We start from the raw sequence: 17,722 nt of genomic DNA on the forward strand, positions 1-17,722 counted from the left end.
CTCCCTTAAACCTTAGCTCCAGTCCTGAGAGCCTTGAGAGAACTTGAAATCCCTTCTCTAATAAAGTCTAAATCTGTGAGAACCTAAGAAGCAACTTCAGTTTCTGTCCGATTCCCGTCTCCTTTCAGGCGCCACTTAGTCCTGGCAAGCTCGTCCCCTGGCTGTCTTGCTCTTGCTTCTCATCCGAGCCCCCCGCCGAGGCAGCTCTGAGTCCTGACTCTTCTAGTCAGTTGAACAAGCATTCATTTGTGTGTCACCCAGATTTCAGACACACGCACACACACACACTCACACTCACACTCTGGAGTCAGTGAGTCATGCTGGCAGCTGACAGTACGACTCTGGAACAGCCCCGGTCCCCTGTCAGCCAGCTCCCCAGCCTGGTGGCAAGAAGCTGCATCTGGAACACCTCTGCTCTGTCGTGTTGGCACAGACTCCTGGAGTCTAGTAACTGTGTGTCCCTCTGACCACTGCAGACGCAGTGACACTCCTACACCAGAGGTAAAAGACAAAGGCCCAGGGATGAGCACCTGGCTCCCCTGCCCCTCTGATTAGGCTGGTCCCATAATTGAAGCTTGTGCTCTTCAAGAAAGGAATTTGAGATTTGGGAAATAACTCCTAGAAGAGCACGTTTCTTGCTACAGTGGAACGAAGGGAGCACATACCTCCACGTCCTCCTTCCCACCTCCTAGCTTCCTGCGGTAGGAGAACCTGCGATCCAGCCCACCCTAGGGTCAGCCTCTCCCTGTGGGAGTTGCAATTTGAAATAACCCTCTACTAGTGACGGCATCGAGTAGGATTTATTTAGCAACTGCTCAGTTCACGGGCTTTGTGTGGAAGCGGCCACCTCACTCCTACTGCACCAGGCACCGTTTCCAGAACCGTCCTCCCTTGGCCTTGGACACCCACTAGTCTTTTCTCCAGTTGTGTGTCTTCCTCATCCTTCCACCTCTCTCTTCCCCAAGCTGGGCCAGGACTTCTCCTGTAACCAGGCCATTTACCTTGTCCTCGTGGGGAAGGCTGGGTGTTAAGGGGTGGGGAGGGAGGGCCGGTGTCTTGGCCATCTTGGTCTTAAGGCCAAGTGTGACAGAAGGATCTTTCCATCTCCCGCCTGTCCCCTCTATGCATGCTTGCACATTCCTGTTGGGGCCTCATGAGGTCATGGTCACAGTGATGGTGACGTTAACTAGGGCATCTGTGGGTTCTTGTGCAGGATCTGAGCCTGGGGTGGTGGGTGGTGGTTCAAGGTCTATAAAGAACAGACACAAGCAAAGGAGACAGACGCCTCGGGCGCGTCCTGGGTTGTTCACAGGACAAGACACTGAGTATAGTGCCTGGAACTCAGGACTGCTCCCCTTAACATATGGGTGATTTTGGGGATAAAACTGTGCTGACCTGCTGGTGCCTCCAGGCCTTCCCTTGAATCCCTGTATTGGTGACTTTGCTCCCTGAGGGTGAAATGGGAGAGAAGTCAATGACAGCCACACTTCCCCAGCCCGCCTTTCCAGTTACTGGAGAATCCCGACGCCCAGAATGACTGGGGTTCTCCACTCTCATGGGAACAAGCAACTGACCAAGGCCTGGAGGAAGAAAAGAAGGCACATTACTTGAGCGACCCAGCATAGATCTGGCAACAATAACCCTCCCTTCCCCCATAGGCTCCCCACTGGAGACCCCAGCACCCAGAGGGGATGGCCCCAGATGCCTGCAGTTGGGAGTTGGAGCCCGGATGGACAGCTAGCACTGGGGAGAGGTCACAGGGAAGAGCCCAGATGCCTTGCCCGGGAGAGTCTGCATCTCTCCTTGGATAGGTGTAGACCTGGCCCCCTTTGGAGTCCAACCCAGCCCTTCGGCTACTACTCACAGGGCAAAGTCTCGGGGTGCCGGGCAGCATGCTGGAACACCAGGAGGGAGGCCACCGTTGCCACCACCACTCCTGTGCCCGCTGCACCCAGCACTGCCGGATAGGCGCTGAAGGGGGGCTCCGCTAAGGGGACAGTGCTGGTTACATGGCTTTGGAGCCACTACTGAACTTGAAACAAGGGCTCAGCGGGCAGCGAGCAGGCAAGGCCCTGCAGTGGGAGTCACGAGCAAGACGGCCCCACGGCGACCAAGGTCAAGTCTTTCCCAAGGAAAGAGGTGCTCGGCATGCCTCTGCTCTCGAGCTCTCGAGGCTCCAGCCAAGCCCCCCATTTCTGGCTCAGAAGGCGGCAGGCCAGTTATCTCGGCAGCTTGGGGCTGAAGGGAAGAACACCCTGAGACAAGGAGTTGCCGGGATGGAGGGAGAGCAGCGGGGAGCTGAGAGCCCACCTGCACCCTGGGGGGGGGGGGGGGGGGAGGGGTGACACTGAGGCACAGAGCTGGGCCCCTGCTCTTCCTTGATCACCAGCACCCCGTGCCACCCCCTGTGGCCCCGACCCTAGGCCTGGGGCCTCCAGAGCCTCCCAGAGAGGGATGGGCAAGACAGAGGAGAGAGACGGGAGGATGTGGTGGGTGAGGGGGAGGCAAAGGGGGGGATAAGGGACTCCCCGGGAGGAGGAAAGGAAGGGACTCGTGGGTGGCTCAGGCTCAGAGCCTCTGCCTTTGGGTCAGGGTGTGATCCTGGGGTCCCGGGATCGAGTCCCCTGTCCGGCCCCCGCAGGGAATCTGCTTCTCCCTCTGCGTGTGTCTCTGCCTCTCTGTGTGTCTCTCGTGAATACATAAATAAAATATTTTTTAAAATGATAAAAGAGGACGAGGAACCGGGTGGGTCGGTTTTGCAGAGAAAGGCTGAGTCCGCGCGGCCTGCACCTGGGGTCCCCCTCCGAGGGGTGTCAGGCCAGGACGCGGAAGGCGCAGGGGGCGCCGGGGTCCAAGCTCCCCAGCATTGGGGGGCCCTGCCGTGCGGCGCGAGGTCCCCGGCCGCCGCCTCCCAGCCCCGGCTCCCGGGCTCGCCCGGGGCACCTGCACCGCACCTGCCGCAGGGGCGCCCGCAGGTGGGCGGCGGATGGGGACGCTGGGGGAGGACGGGCGCCCGGCACCTGCACCCCACCCCGCCGGCGCTACCCGGTAGTCCCTGCGCGAGGCGGAGAGCCTGCCCTGCCCACGGCACGGGGCCCTTAGGCTGCACCCAGGAGTGCCCCGACTCCCGTGCCCGCCAGCCCGCTGCCTTCGCGTCTACACTCGCTCTGTCGGCGCCCCGGGAGCCCCGCGCCCGCGCCCCGGACCCACGCGGCACCTCCCGCAGGGCGCTCGGGCACTCGCCGTGGGTGGGCGCCCCCGGGGCGCGCGGGGTCAGGGCTCAGTGCCGAGGTGGAGCCGCCGCCGGGGTCCCCGCCAGAGGAGCGGGGCGGGCGGCGTGTCCCCCAGGAGGGCGCACCCCAGCCTGGCCTCTCCGCCTCCCGGCCCCGGCCCCCGGGCTGGGCCACCGCCAGCTCTGGAGCTTCTGCGGGGACGCAGAGGGCAAGGCTGGGGGGTCCCCGCGCCCCGGCTGCTGGGGAGGCTGGGGGGTTCCCCGAGGCGGCCGGGATGAGGAGGGAGAGAGGAGGTGAGGGCGGATGCCCACCCAGTCCGCTCCAGATCTCCCGAGGGTGCCGGTGCGCCTGCCTGCCCCCTGCTCCCCGCCCACGGGTGCGCCCCTGCCCTACTCACCTCTGTGTCAAGCGCCTCCCTGCCCGCACCTGCCGAGGGGCCCCCTCCTCCCTAATGGCCCACCAGTTCCTTGCCCCCCGGGGACCCAGGCTGGCCCCAGAGCAGGTGCTCTCTTTATGGACTGAGTCCCAAAGACCCAGAGTTTCAGGTGTCAGTGACTCTCCTAGGATGGAATTTCCAGCGCCGAGACTGGAGGGAGGGAGGGAAGTATTCCCAGTGGAGGGCCTGGGCCGTGCAGGCTGCCACCCAGCCCCCGAGACCCAGGGGAAATCATTTCGTGGGAACCGTTATAGGGGCGGCTCCTCTGTGCGCTTTTCTCCTTTCACTTCAATATTTACCTTTCTTCTTGAGTTGGCGATAAATAGGACTGGCAGGGCTGGATGGAGAGAGTAAGAAACCGGACCCAAACCCTATAGGCAGTGAGAGAGGCAGAGGCCTCTGACACCTGAACCGTGGATGCAGGTCAGGAATAATAATCAGGCATCTCTCATGCAAATTGATGCAAATGAAGGAGACGGAATCCCTGGCCAGCTGGACGGGAGCTGTCCCACAGCGGTTGCCCCGGCCACATGTGACCCTAGAAGGCTTGCAGTGTGGCCAGCTCACGTCGACATGTGCTGTAACTACAGCAGATTTTGAGGACAATAGAATAGGATACCTCATTCATAATGTTTTATTATTATACATCAAGGTAATAATGTATTGGATATATTGAATTCAATCAAACCTTTCTCTTGTTTCTTTTTATTTTTTCACATGTGGCTACTGGAAAATTTTAAATGATATAAATGGCTCACATTATATTTTTATTGGGCAACACAGACCCAGACCAAATCCCCTGATTTCATGGGTCAAAAAAACCTTGGATCCTTAGGAGATGAGATGACTCCGTCTCCTGACTCACTTTGCATTCCAGCACAGACAGCCGCCAGAGCCCCTCATCCGGGTTCCAAAGGGCTGCTGTCCCACCTCAGCCCTCAGAACTAAGCCAGCAGCCCCCACTCACCCAGCTGGAGCTGGCAGTGGGGGTCAGGGACCCTGAGGGGGCGAGTACCCCGGCAGGTGAACTCTCAGCCAGCCAGGTCTTCCTGGGCCTGCAGCAGATGGACAGACGGCCAGCGAGGGGCTGCTGCTGTCCATCCCGCCAGCTCGGCATGGCAGGGGGCTCGCCTCCAGGCCACTCACAGCTCAGCATGAGCTGAACTGGTCTCCCACGGTGGCTGTGGTCCAGCAGGTAGGGCTCCGGGGCGGGGGGTCCCCTAGAAGGGAATAATGGCTTAGCATGGCCCTATAGGAGGACCGAGGGCTTGGTAGGCCTACTCCTTCCTTCCTTCCTTCCTTCCTTCCTTCCTTCCTTCCTTCCTTCCTTCCTTCCTTCCCTTATTGTTTTTAAAAGATTTTATTTATTTACTTATTTTAGAGAAAGAGAGAGAGAGAGCACAAGTGGGAGGGGCGGAGGGAGAGGGAGAGAATCTCAAGCAGACTCCTGCCATGGGGCTCAGGTCATGACCCTGAGATCATAACCTGAGTTGAAACCAAGAGACTGAGCCACCCAGGCACCCCTCCTTCCTTCATCTATTGCTTCACTCACTCATTCCCTCATTGCCTCAGTGACTCATTCATTCATTCATTCACCATTCACGGAGGGCTAGCCACATGCCAGAGAAATTGTGGGAACAGATGCCAAGCAAACTATTACAATATAATTTGATAAATGACAGAGTATAGGTAGAAAGACAAACTCTGGGAGGAGGACTTTGAAGATAGGATGACATTCGAACTTGGTCTTGGGGTGTGGATAGGAGTTTACAAAGCACAGAGAAGGCTAATAGCAAGAGGGCAGTGGTAGTGTAAGGTCGATGACAGCCTGCTGACCCTAGGGGCTGGGAGACAGGAGGTTGGCACAAGGCTCCAAGCCCGACCTGCAGGGGCCAGAGCGGTGTGGCTGGAGACCCGGCTGGAGCGAGGAGGCGTTGGGAGGGAGGGTCTGAGCTGAGTGCGGCCCACCTCCTTGTTCCACAGCCAGTTTTGGAGTTTGTGATCCGGACCCCCACCCCAGGTCCCAGGGCCCCCACCCACACCTCGGCCTGGACCATCAGAGCCCGGCTGTGTCCTGAGTCCTCTCACACAGCGTGATCCTGCAGAGGGTGGGCAGCGCCAGGGCCGGGTGCTGGCCGGTGCAGGCGCGAACACACTGCCGCTGGGGAGCCGGGCGGCTGGTGACTCCAGGTGACGTTGCTGAGAGCAGTAGGGCCAGTTCCCTGGGGCCCTCCCCCAGGCAGCTGGGCAGTTGGAAGCCCCCTGGGCCAGGTGCAGACCAAAGTCACAGCCCCGAGGGTGGGGGGCACAGTTCAAGAGGGCTGGCCCTCAGGGGGATCTGGGTGGAGAAATGGGTGAGGATGGGGTTGGGGGGAGACTTCACGGCCAGCGCACTGCAGCACCCCCGGGCCAGCTGGGGGCCGGAGGCCACAGGGTGAGGGGTAGGAGAAGTGGGTGGGCGGGGAAGGATGGATTCCTCTGGGGGGCTGGTGAGCAAAGAGCTGAGCTGTCGGGTCAGGAGGCGGAGGCGGAGGGGGTGAGCCGGGGTTCGGCATCCCCGAGGAGTCCCAGGGGCCCATGGAAGCCCCTGCCCGGGGAGGATCCCCATCACCCGATCTCTTTGCCACTGGGCCCTTTGCTTCTCGGTCACTCCCCAGCCTACTCTGTGCCTTAGTTCAGTCCCCAAGGCCACAGGAAGGATCCCTTGGGGATGCGGCCCAGGGGCCGTGGCCCTCCCCACGCACTCCCGCCGGACGCTGAGCCTGGTGGCGGTCTGGGCGCGGGTGTCCAGGCGGCTGCTGCGGGGCGGCAGGTGTACAGGCCCGCGTGGGCGCGGCTGGCGCAGGCGATGACGGAGGCCCGCTGTGGACCGGACTGTGGTCACGAGCCGCACCTAGTGACTCGGGGGGCTGGATGCGGCCTGGCAGCTCAGGGTCACCTCTCCCCTCCCCCTGCTCCGCGGTGGTCACGGGACTGGACCATCTGCAGGCGAGGAAGACTCGCCCCTGTCCCGTCCTCACCCCTCCGCTCGCTCATAGAATCTTCGCTGGACTTGCCCACCGTCCGCCAGGCGTGTCTCACGTACCGACTGTGTCAAGCACTGGGCGAGGCCCCCAAGGAACTCAGGCCCGGGGCCAGGTGGGTGTTCAGGGGCCGTGGGGGCAACCACCCTAGGCCGTGGGAGGCTCCCCGGGGCCCTGAGTCGGGGGGACGGCAGCAGAGAGGTAGGGCGCCGACCTTCCGGGTTTGCCCAGGATCGAGGGGCTTCTTGGGCCTGGCACAGTTGGCCCTTGAGACGGGGGAGGGCGGAAACAGGGCGTGAAGGCGCCCCGGAGCGGGATCCCAGAGCCAGCCCCTCTCACTTCTTGGGGTCACACTGTCTTCCCTTCTCTCCTGCGTCCCCTCTTTCTGATTCCCAGAAAGGACTGAATTCTCTGCCTGCTTGCATTCTGCTCCTGCTCCTCTGTTTTTCCCAAGAGCTGCTCATCTGTCTCCTCCATGGTCCTGAGTTTGCAAATCCCCGACCAACCCCCACCACCAGGACAGACATCACTAGTCCTGGCTTTTTAAATCCTCTGGACCTGCCTCCTCCAAGAGATATACGTGAGCCACAGATCTTTTAGAATTGGCCCGCAGCCAAATCTTTTTTTTCAAAGGTATTTATTTATTTATTTATTTATTTATTTATTTATTATAGACATAGAGAGAGGCAGAGACACAGGCAGAGGGAGAAGCAGGCTCCATGCCGGGAGCCCTACGTGGGACTCGATCCCGGGTCTCCAGGATCACGCCCTGGGCCAAAGGCAGGCGCCAAACCGCTGAGGCACCCAGGGATCCCCCTGCAGCCAGATCTTAAAAAGGAAAAATAACTAAACCCACCCAACCGAAAAGCACAAATGGGTTTTAATAATCGTAATAATATTTTGTATTTAACCAAATACATCCAGAATATTATTTCTGTGTATAATCAAAAAATTATTGATGAGTTATTATAAATATATATATTTTTAGACAAAGTCTTCAAAATCCAGTGTGCATTTGGTAGGTTGAGCACACCTGCTCGGTTCTGGCAAATCTCCAGGGCTCAGAGCCACGCAGATGGCAGCCACGTTGGACAGGGCAGCTCTAGACCATCCTAGTCTTGTTCCTTTGGACAAACTTCTTTTTTTTTTTTCTTAGCACAAACTTCTAGTTTCATCTTTAATTTTTTTTTTAATTTGCAGAAGTTCATTAGCTTTATTTGTTCTCTTTACTATTCTGGTCTTTTGTCCGCTTTTGTATCAGTTGCTACTTCCTCCTCGTTGCTAGTTTTGGAGTTCCTTGCAAGTTCTGAGAAGTGATCCGTGTTTGGTCTCTGTGCTTTAAAGACAAACTTCTGATTTTCAACTCCAAACTCTCAGCCTCCGACATGGGGCCAACTTGCTGCCCTCTCTCCCTACTGTGTCCGTCCTCCCGGTTTCCTCAGGGTCCCTCAGGGTTCCGCTCATCCCTGAGAGGCCTTCCGGCTTAGTCCAAAGGCAGGCTCCGCAGGTCACCCCTTTTACTGTCATTAGGGGCTAAGTTGTGACTTTGAATGCATGCTCATTTTTCTGGGAAAAGGGGCTCGTACCTGGAGAAGGTTACAACCCCTGTACTAGGCCTGTATCTGGTACCGGGGGTACGGTGCCCTGCTGTCCTGGCCTCCTGGCACCACTCAGCGGGCTGGGGCAGTCCTGGGGGCCCTGGGGGTGTCAGGAGGCCACGTACAGATGGGTAGGGAGGTGCCAGCCCCCCAATCTGACTCACAGATGACATCAAGGAAGGTCCCATCACTGCTCGGCCGGTTGACCGTGTTGTGGGCACTGCATACGTATCAGCCCAGGTGCGTCCTGTTGACTGGGTCCAGCTGAAGCCATTGGTCTGACACATCCACCCGAGGTACCCGATGTCACCAGGCGAACGTCATGGGCTCTGTGCCCTCCTGTACTGCACATGTGGCAGCCACGGAGGTCCCCTCCACTGGGGATGGGTCACTCAGCCTCACCTGGGGCTTCGATACGGGCACTGGCCAGGAGAAGGAGCCGCCCTGCAGCTGTCACACCTGAGCCGTGCCCTTGCTGGCTGCGGGTTGGCCTGCCCACCGCCCCCACCATCCCCTCCTTGTGATTCCAGGTCTTCCCACTCCCTGGTCGTGGACCCAGCCTGCTGCAATGGGAGACACGTGCAAATAGAGGCAAACAGCAGGCAGAACCACTCAGGGGGGCCGGTCCCTGGCAGGCCCCTCGCCCAGCGCGGCCTGGGGGGTGGGAGCAGGCATGGTCAGGCGGCCTCCCGCAGCCTCCGCAGCACCAGGCTGCTGTTCCGCAGACTCACGGCTCCCAGAGCCCAGGCCCCGGCCTCCACCGTGGACTCTGCTCCATGGGTGATGGCCACAGGCCGGGCCTCAGTGAGCCCAGGGGGTGAAGCTCCAGGAGACCCGTAGAGGCCGGGGCCAGAGCCCCAGGCCAGCTCCACAGAGACCACCCCCCCCCCCCCCCCGTGCTCCCTGAACCGCGTGGCCTCTGTCAGGGGCTCCCTGGGGCCACTGGGCCGCCCTGGGGACAGAGCGGTGATGCAGGACATCTGGGCGGTGCTGGGCTCTCCTCCCGCCCCTCCTTGGGCCCCCGCTCCTTTTCCCCGGAGATGGTGGGGACAGGACAGTTGGTGGGGTTTTCTTTTTAGGATGTTCTTATTTATTCATGAGAGACACAGAGAGAGAGAGAGGCAGAGACACAGGCAGAGGGAGAGGCAGGCTCCATGCACGGAGCCTGATGCGGAACTCGATCCCGGTACCCCAGGGTCATGCCCCGGGCGGAAGGCAAATGCTCAACCGCTGGGTCCCCCAGGGGCCCCGGCAGGCCAGTTTCTGAGCGAGCTTTGGGGTTTCCTGTCTGGCTGTGCCCTCGCAGCAGACAGCCCAGGGGGATCCTTGACTGCGATCTGGGAACCGCCCGGAGCTGAGGTTTCCACCCCCTGAGCCATCAGACCGCCCTGGAGGCTCGATACAAATATGCATCCCTGGGCCTCATCCCAGACCGGAGTCGGAGTCCCCAGGGCGTCGGCCCGGGCATCTGTGCTGTCAACGGGCATCCGGAGGCCAATCTGCTGATCAGCCCGAGACTGGGACATCCACACGGCCACCGGCAGCTCCGGCTCTGCGGGTGTCTGAGGCTTCCAGGGGATTCCAGACCCACTGCCCGAAGGGACGGTGACCGCGGCCTGCCACCCGCCCATCCAGCCTTCAGTCGTCGGCCGGTCATTAGGCGCTGCCTGCTGCGTCCCGGGCACAGGGTGGCGATGACACGGGAGGAGGCCCATCCCTGCTCTCAGGGGGGCGCTCGGTCTCCCCGGGGGTCTGACATGAGTTCTTCCTCTGTGCGAGGCCCTGCCCGTGGGGTACGGGTCCACCCGCACCCTGACAGTAATAGCGCCCCCCTGAGACTGAGCGGGAAGTCACTCCTTCTAGAACCACAGGGTAGATGGTGGAGCTGGGGGGGCCTCGCTCCGAATAGCAGACTCTTCCCGCTGCTGCCAGCTTCTCCAGGGACAGAAGGGGACCCAGGCATGGAGCTGGAGGGGAGGGACCAAGGGCCAAATTCTGTCGTTTCATTGATCCAGAAGCAAAACCCTTCGCCCCCAAGCCTGTGGACCCTGCTCTGGCCCAAGCTACCAGCCTCTCCCACCGAGACTACTGGTCTCCCACTGCTCTCAGCCACCTGCAGACCATCCACCCTCGAGGGAAGCCCAGAGCCGACCGTGTCACTCCATGCTTACCACAGTGGCCTGGTCAGGATAACCCCAGACTTCTGAGGGTAACACAGAATGTTCTCTGTCTTCCGGCCCTGCCTCCCCCGCCTGGCACAGAGGGGTGGCTCAGGGCGGGCTGGCCAAGGTCTAGCGGAGAAGCAGAGTTGGTGGACTTCATCGAATGGCCACACAAGTGTTAAAGGGGGATCCCGAGGAAGAAAAAGGGAGAAACAACGGGGTATGGGGACGTGGTCTGGGCATCACTCACCTGCGGCCCCTCCGTGCAGAAGGCAGAGGGGCGTCAGCACAGGACGCCGAGCCGTCTGCGCGGAGCCCTCTGACCCACCATGGCCTCATCTCCCCGGATGGCTGCCCATCGGGGCTCCTGCCTGACGCTTGGGCACTTTCTCTCCAGAGCAAAGCCCAGCCCAGGAAGGATTGGGGGTCTGGCTCGGGTTGCCAGCCTTGGCCTTCTGCCCCCTGCCCCCCTCAACCCCCGCTCTCCTGTTACCCTCACTGGCCCGACGACAAGTGAATTATTTACCAGGTGATTCACTCCATCCATAATGCAGAGCTGGGGAGGGCAAGATGTGGCCGGGGCAGATCTAGGGGACCCCCCAAGCTCCCTGCATTTTTATTTTAATTATAGTATAAAACTAGAGATAGTATAAAACTGATCATAGAGTCGAAAACAGCCCCAAACTCATCGAATTGAACCACCTGCCCAGCGTGCACGGTCCCCCAGGCCTCAGGGACAAGGAGATTCAAACAGGCCTTCGAATGCCCTCCGCCCCTCTTGTGTTTTGCTCGTGTTTTGTTGGGAGAAGCTGGTAGAAGGTGGAAGGAGCTGGGAGTCAGACACAGCGCCAGAGTTCAGGTTTGACTGACGGGCTGTGAAACTTCAGGAAGTTTCTGAACCTCTCTGAGCTTTCGTTCCTCCACAGATAAATGGGGGTAGTAACACCTTCTTTCTTGTAAAAATTGTTGTGGGTATTAAGTGAAAACTTTATATTAGCATATGGGGGGCTTCTCGGGTGCTAGTAATGTCTTGTTTCTTGACCTGGGTAGGGGTTGCAGCTCACCAAGCTGTACATTTGTGTTTTATATACTTCTCCGCACGCTTGATAAAATTCTCTCTCTCACAGACACACACACACATGCACACACTCAGTGAACAAGGCCCCGCGTGGAGTTGGTGCCCCATCCTTCACACTCCCAGGCAGATCTGAGCTACGACGCACGGACCTGGTGCTGGAACGGAGACCAGCTCTCCTGCTGCCCCCTGACAGACAGCCTGACGTGAGGTCAGTTTTCCATCCTCTGCTGCTGGGGTTGGGTGTAGGGTGAGATTTCCAGACCCCAGTGAGCTGGGGGATCTGATGTCTGGTGTCGGGTTCATCAGGGCTCAGCCGGGACAGGAGTTGTCAGAGCTGAGTGTCCACAGGCTCCTCCTGGCCCAGAGGTGCTCACCGTGGCCCTCTTGGTTTCTTACTTGGCCTACAGGATGGTGGACGGGCCCCTGTCTCACTCTCATTCAACCGTGGCCAAGACCCTTCCATGCCCTTCACGGGGTCACGACCTTATTCCTATCCTAACTTGGCTTCTCGAGCAGAATGGCAGATGGTCCTTGGGATCCAGGCTCCCACGTGGTGGGAATGGCATGTTTTCTTGACCCTACTGACCTGTCATTTTGATCTCCCCTTCCCAAACTGGGAATGTCTTAATGTTTCTTTGGGAGCCAAGGATGGGCATCTGGCACTGCCTTCCACCTCAGGGTGGGCGGCCCATCTTTGGAGACAACATGAGCATTCGGGCAGGGTGAATCAGGGAACTTTAAGGATACTCGGTCTTGCAGGGAGATTTTATGCTGGCCTTGACGTTAACCTCTTGGGCTTGTGGAACTGGGCCCTGCAGTCAGCCTTTTCTCCCCCAGGCCCATGAGGATCACAGGAGATATGGGTAGTGCTCCTCCACCCACTCTGTCTCTTTAGTAAGGGAGACTCTAGAAGGGAGAATCAGGGAAGAAGGTGTATTAGGATTCTCCAGAGAAATAGAACTGGATGGATGTGTGTGCATATAGAGAAAGAGGTTTATTTTAAGAAATGGGCTCCTGGGGGCTAGCAAGACCCCAGATCTGCAGTCAGCAAGCTGGAGACCCAGCAGGGGCTGTGATGTAAGTTCCAGTTTGAAGATTGGCAAGCTTGAGAACCCAGAGGAGCTGATGCTTCAGTCCAAGTCCAAAGGCAGAAGAAGACTGATGTCTCAGCTCAAAGCAGTCAGGCAGGAGGGGATTTCTCCTATTTAGGGGGAAGGGTCAACCTTTTTGTTCTATCAGAGCCTTCAACTGATTGGATGAGGCCCACCCACATGATGGAGTGGGGAGCAATCTGCTTTGCTCAGTTCCACCCATTCACATGCTAATCTCATCTAGAAACACCTTCACAGACACACTCAGAATAATGTTTGACCAAATATCTGGCCGCCGCATGGCCCAGTGAAGTTGACACATAAAATTAACCCGTGCTCCCCACCACCAGGGCAGGGCTGCGGTCCTGCCTGGAAGGGAAGAGGAGCCATGACCAGAATGGGAGAGCAGATCCAGGCCTCCTGTCTCTGATGCTGTGGGAGCTCAGGGGCCAGGAGAGGCCAGGTCTTCCACTTTTGTAAGACAGGAAAGTACAGAGGTCAGAGCACAGCTTTGCCTCTTCATTATCCTGTGATCTTAGCATGTAACTTAGTACACACTCAATGTGTGTTCCTTCTTGCCCTCTTTCTGTTTAGGGTGAACTAGAATCTGCTTCCCTGACGCTTCTGTTGTCAGGGTTGAGTTCTTGCACCAAAACTTTGCAAAATTATTCACCACCTCCTTCCAAATGAAAGTCATTTGGAATTTGGAGCAGCACGTCCAGTCCTTTTATTCTCTACAGAAATAATAATACGAGTTTCCATTTATGGCCCGGCATGTGCTGTGTGTGCTCGGTGTTCTCCACGCCCCGCGAGGCAGTACTGCCGTCCGCATTTTACCAGCTGGCTCAGGTTCTCTCCACGATTTCCCCCACGCTCCTGTAGGTGCACCCCTTTGGGGCATTCTCCGGCTGGTGCTCACCTAGACTGTCCCGTCAGGGCTCGCCAGGGGCCTGTGGAAGATTCTCCAACAGGGAGACTCAGTCTCTCTCAGTTACGTACCGCGCTGGAGTTTTGTGTATCCGTCCAGTTGACGTTTATTTCTGCGTTCCCGGGTCCTCTCCGGGCCCAGGAAGGCGGCTGGACAGAACTCGGTATTCTGAGAGGACCTGGTGGCTCCATGGGGCTCCTGGGGCCTCTCAAGGGGACAGTGGCCGGCGACCACGAGCACTCAGGCTTCCGGGCCGCTGCCTCGCTTTCTGAGAAACTTCTACGTCACTAGGAGCAGCGGCGCCTGGCGAGTCCTCCGGCCTGTTGAGACCACGTTGAGTCCTGGCTCTGAAGGCCCAGGCTCGGGGGGAGCGGAACGGGGCAGGATGGGAACAGCCGGGCTGGAGCAGGGGAAGCAGATGCTTCTGGAAACAAATGGCTTTTCCATGTGCGTCCATGTGTGCCTTGTCCGAGGCCAGCCACAGGCCCTCGGGGACCTCGGTAGGACATGAGCCGAGGGCTGGAGAGGAAACGGCCAGAGGCTCCGCGGCCTACACGGCTCCGGCTGTGTTCCTGGCCGAGAGGAGGAGGGGGGCCCCAGGGACAGGAGCTCCGGCGGGGGTCACCGCTTAGTCACTTTGGTAACTGCTCTTTGGAGAGGAAATGAATGAGGGCCTAGATGGGGGGATGAAGAAAGGGAGACCATCAGATGAGGGGAGGCGGGGAGGCAGGGGAGGCAGGGGGCACGTGGCCGGGGTGTGGCGGTGGGGGCCTGGGAGGGGGCCTGGTGTCCGTGCCAGCTCCGTCTGCTGCACCCACTCCCGGACACCTTCACTGCCAGCCCCTTGCGCCACCGGGAGCAGGCCACCCTGTTTCTCCGGCCTCAGCCTCGCCAGCTGCTGGACACGGGGTGGTCACACCGGCCCTGTGGCTCCTCAGAGCTGTTTAAGAGCTGGAGGAGGGGGTCCTGAGGGGACAGTGAACAGCAGAAACCACTGTGCAAACATGGGGTGTGGGGGGGAAGAGCAGGGCCGTGACCGGGTCAGCATTCAAGATCCCAGCTCCGCGGCCCACTGGCCAAGGGACGCCAAGCGCGCTCCTTCCCTGCTCCAGGTCTCAGGTCTTCCCTGCAAATGAGGCTGATTCTTTGAGACAAACACTAGACAAAGGTTATCAATTCTGGTTTTGCAAGATAGTGGTTTTGTGCTTATGGAAGATAACGTTTCTACTTTTTTCTACTTTTCTTAAAACATTTCGAGGATGAGATATAAGGGTGTCTTCAATTTGCCAGACTTCTGCAAAAATAAAACAGATGAAGCTTTAGCCAGGTCGTCAGTTCTGTGTTGCCTGGAGGATGTTTGCAGGGCAGACGCAAAAGCTGCTTGGCACCAAAGTGAATGTTTTTAATTTTTTTTCGAGGCACGGACTCACCAAAAATCTGTGTTAGGTGTTCTCCGTGGAAGCGGTAGTGGTAAGAAGGCGAAGGAGCGTGCCTTGGGTGGCAGTGGAAGAGACTTCCCTGAGTGTGGGGACAGGTCAGAGGTCACTGGGTCCCTGGAAGAGGATGACCCTCGAGAGGCCAGGCCGGTGCCCTCCAAGGACAGAGAAATGGAAAGTCCCTGGAGTTCGGCCAGTGAAAGGTCAGCAGCAACCACGACAGGCCCGGAGTTAGGAGCATCTCTCTATTTTTCGTACCGTGTAAGCCTCGAAGACTCTGGTGGGGCTCTGGGGTGGAGACAGGGTCCCAGTAAGGAGTCAGCTTTATTTGAATTTAATAGAGTGAGATTCACACTCGCCTCCCTGCTATCATTATTATTATGTTGCTGCTGTTATTATTATGAAATAGACTGGAGCATCGCAGGCGGGGTGAGGGGCTTTGCTGGTGACACTAGGTGACACTCAGCGTGTGCTGCTCTCTGCTTCAGAGACAGGCAGGCAGGAATGGCTGAGGCTCCTCCTTAGAAAAGGTTCCAGGCCCTTCCCTGCTGCAGCCAGCAACAGGGCTCCCCCCATGCCTGGAGTCACAGCATGAGGATGGGTTTCTGTGGCTGCAGGCCTGGTCGGAGAAGGCAGCCTTGTCTGGACCCCGGGGGCATCTGTCTGGACAGGGCTGGGGGAGCTGGCCAGGCACTTGAGGCCTATGGAGGAAGCCAAGGCCCATCGAGACCACTTGCCTCTCTCTCCATCTGCAGGCCTGCAGGTCAGCTCCCCTCGCCCCCTCCCATGCCTTGGCCCCCTGAGCCTGGCTAGATTCTCCAAGTTCCCTGGCTGGAGAGCAGGAAGGAGTAGGGAGTTTCCAGAATGTCTCCGTAGAGCTCCAGGGGGAGGCTTGCAAACTGGAAATTGTCAGCCGTCTCCTTGACAACCAGCAGCCAAATAATTCTGGGAATGGAGGAGGGAGGGGAGTTCTCTGCAGGGCGGCCAAGGGAAGCAGCCCTCCGCCCCCAGAAAACTTCCATTCTCCATTACCTGTGTCAGTCGGGGTCCAGGCAGGAGACAGAAATCACGCCAGCTGAGAAAAGGATGAGGAATTGATAACTAGGTATAAGGTTGCCCATGAGGTAACAAGAGGACGCTCGGGTGTCATGGAGGTGGCAACTGCAGAAACTCTGGGGGAACCAGACGGGGAGGTTGCAGTTACGAACCCTTAGATGCTTGGAGGAGGGACCCAGAGCCCTGGGGAAGAGGCTCTGAGTGGGAAGGACCGACCCTTGGGCTGGTGCCCAGACCTCTGAGGAGCAGTCACCTGCTGGCAGGTGCCGGGGCCCCTGGCGCAGGAGTGTGGGGTGTGTGATGGATGGAGAAGCTCGAAGTTTGGAGAAGGAGCAGCCCAAGAACCTTCAAGTATTATTAGTCACTGCAGCGTGGGAAAACCTGGTCTTCCAGCCCCAGCTTTACCTAGAAGAGCAGTGCCGAGCACATAGTAGATGCTCATCGAACATCGTCCGGCCTCTGCCGTGGTTGATTCCAGAAAGCACACATGGGCAGGCTTTCCGGGGCTTGCAGGCCGCGACAGCTGAAAAGGACTGATATAATGGTAATGATGAAAACAATGAAATATTTAGGTAAGAACACTGATTCTAAATCACTGTGATCAAATCACACATTAAGGGTAAAGGACAAGATGAATAGATCCGGGGGACAGATACTGAACCAAGTCCAGAACTCTACCCGAGTCCGTATGGATAATATACAATAAAAGTGGTACTTCAAACCAGTGGGGAGAAGGATGGTTTATTTAATAAATTACGTAGGCACCACTGGCTCTCTGGAAAAACAGCACAAGGTTCATCTCTGTACCTCACAAGTTATTAAAACCAAATTTCAAATAGATGGAAGATTTAAATGTATTTAAATTTGAACATTTAAAACAATTTATGCATCGTTCTTCATACTTAAACAATTTCATGAGGAAATATTTAAAACAATTTTAAACACTGTTTAAAACAATTTAACGGGGAAAACGTTAGAAGAATATTTATACAATCTCTGGTTTGAGGAGCTTTTTCTAAACAAAACAGAAAACCCAGAGGCCAGAGAGGATAAGACAGACGTAATTTTTTAAAATTTTCAAAGGATAAAACATCGTGTAGAGTCAAAAGACAAAATATAGACCAGGGACGATATTTCTGCATCTACCATAGATAGAGTTGACACCTGTGACGCCCAGTGAGCTCCTGCACACCATGGAAAAGAGAAATAAAGCCAGCAGAAAAACGGACAGAAAATAGGAATACCTGTGTCTGTGTTTCTATTGTAAATGGCCAATGCATTTAGGGAAAGGTGCACAGCCTCCCCAATAGTTAAGAGAAGTGCACACTTTAAAGGCATGACGCCACTTTTCCTTCCTCAGAATAGCAAAAACTTAGAAAAAGTGAGGAGAGCCAGGGCTGGAGGAGATGTGGGGGAAGCAAAAGTCACAGCTGTGAATATGGGAATTACCCAGACTTTCGAGAAAGGGATCTGGATGAAACCTAAAAATACACATCTCTGTGACCCAGCTAGGTCATTTCTGGTAACTTATCCTGCAGGGGAAAAAAAAAAAAAAAAAGGCAGCAAACTCCAGTGTGCAAGGATACGCATACAAATTTTTGATAGCATTATTATTATTATCATTATTATTTTTTTTTTTTTGCTGGGGCAAAGTACTAGTGGTGGTTGAGCGATATACAGA

The 17,722-nt window shown here is 57.1% G+C and overlaps 1 protein-coding gene across 1 annotated transcript; it reads right to left on the bottom strand.

Moving 5' to 3' along the window:
* Nucleotides 1–1,151: 1,151 nt before the first annotated feature.
* Nucleotides 1,152–10,005, bottom strand: VSIG10L2 (V-set and immunoglobulin domain containing 10 like 2). The gene is given in 21 exon segments (XM_049109475.1): nucleotides 1,152–1,249; nucleotides 1,396–1,444; nucleotides 1,552–1,580; nucleotides 1,865–1,987; nucleotides 3,288–3,392; nucleotides 3,395–3,424; nucleotides 4,637–4,744; nucleotides 4,747–4,828; nucleotides 4,831–4,889; nucleotides 5,758–5,815; nucleotides 5,818–5,849; nucleotides 5,852–6,007; nucleotides 6,412–6,477; nucleotides 6,480–6,524; nucleotides 6,527–6,559; nucleotides 6,562–6,620; nucleotides 6,690–6,958; nucleotides 8,372–8,734; nucleotides 8,977–9,103; nucleotides 9,105–9,156; nucleotides 9,519–10,005. Coding segments are annotated over 21 exon segments (2,430 nt in total).
* Nucleotides 10,006–17,722: the final 7,717 nt, after the last annotated feature.

This window comes from Canis lupus, chromosome 5 (assembly GCF_003254725.2).
Source record: "Canis lupus dingo isolate Sandy chromosome 5, ASM325472v2, whole genome shotgun sequence".
Classification (NCBI taxonomy): domain Eukaryota; kingdom Metazoa; phylum Chordata; class Mammalia; order Carnivora; family Canidae; genus Canis; species Canis lupus.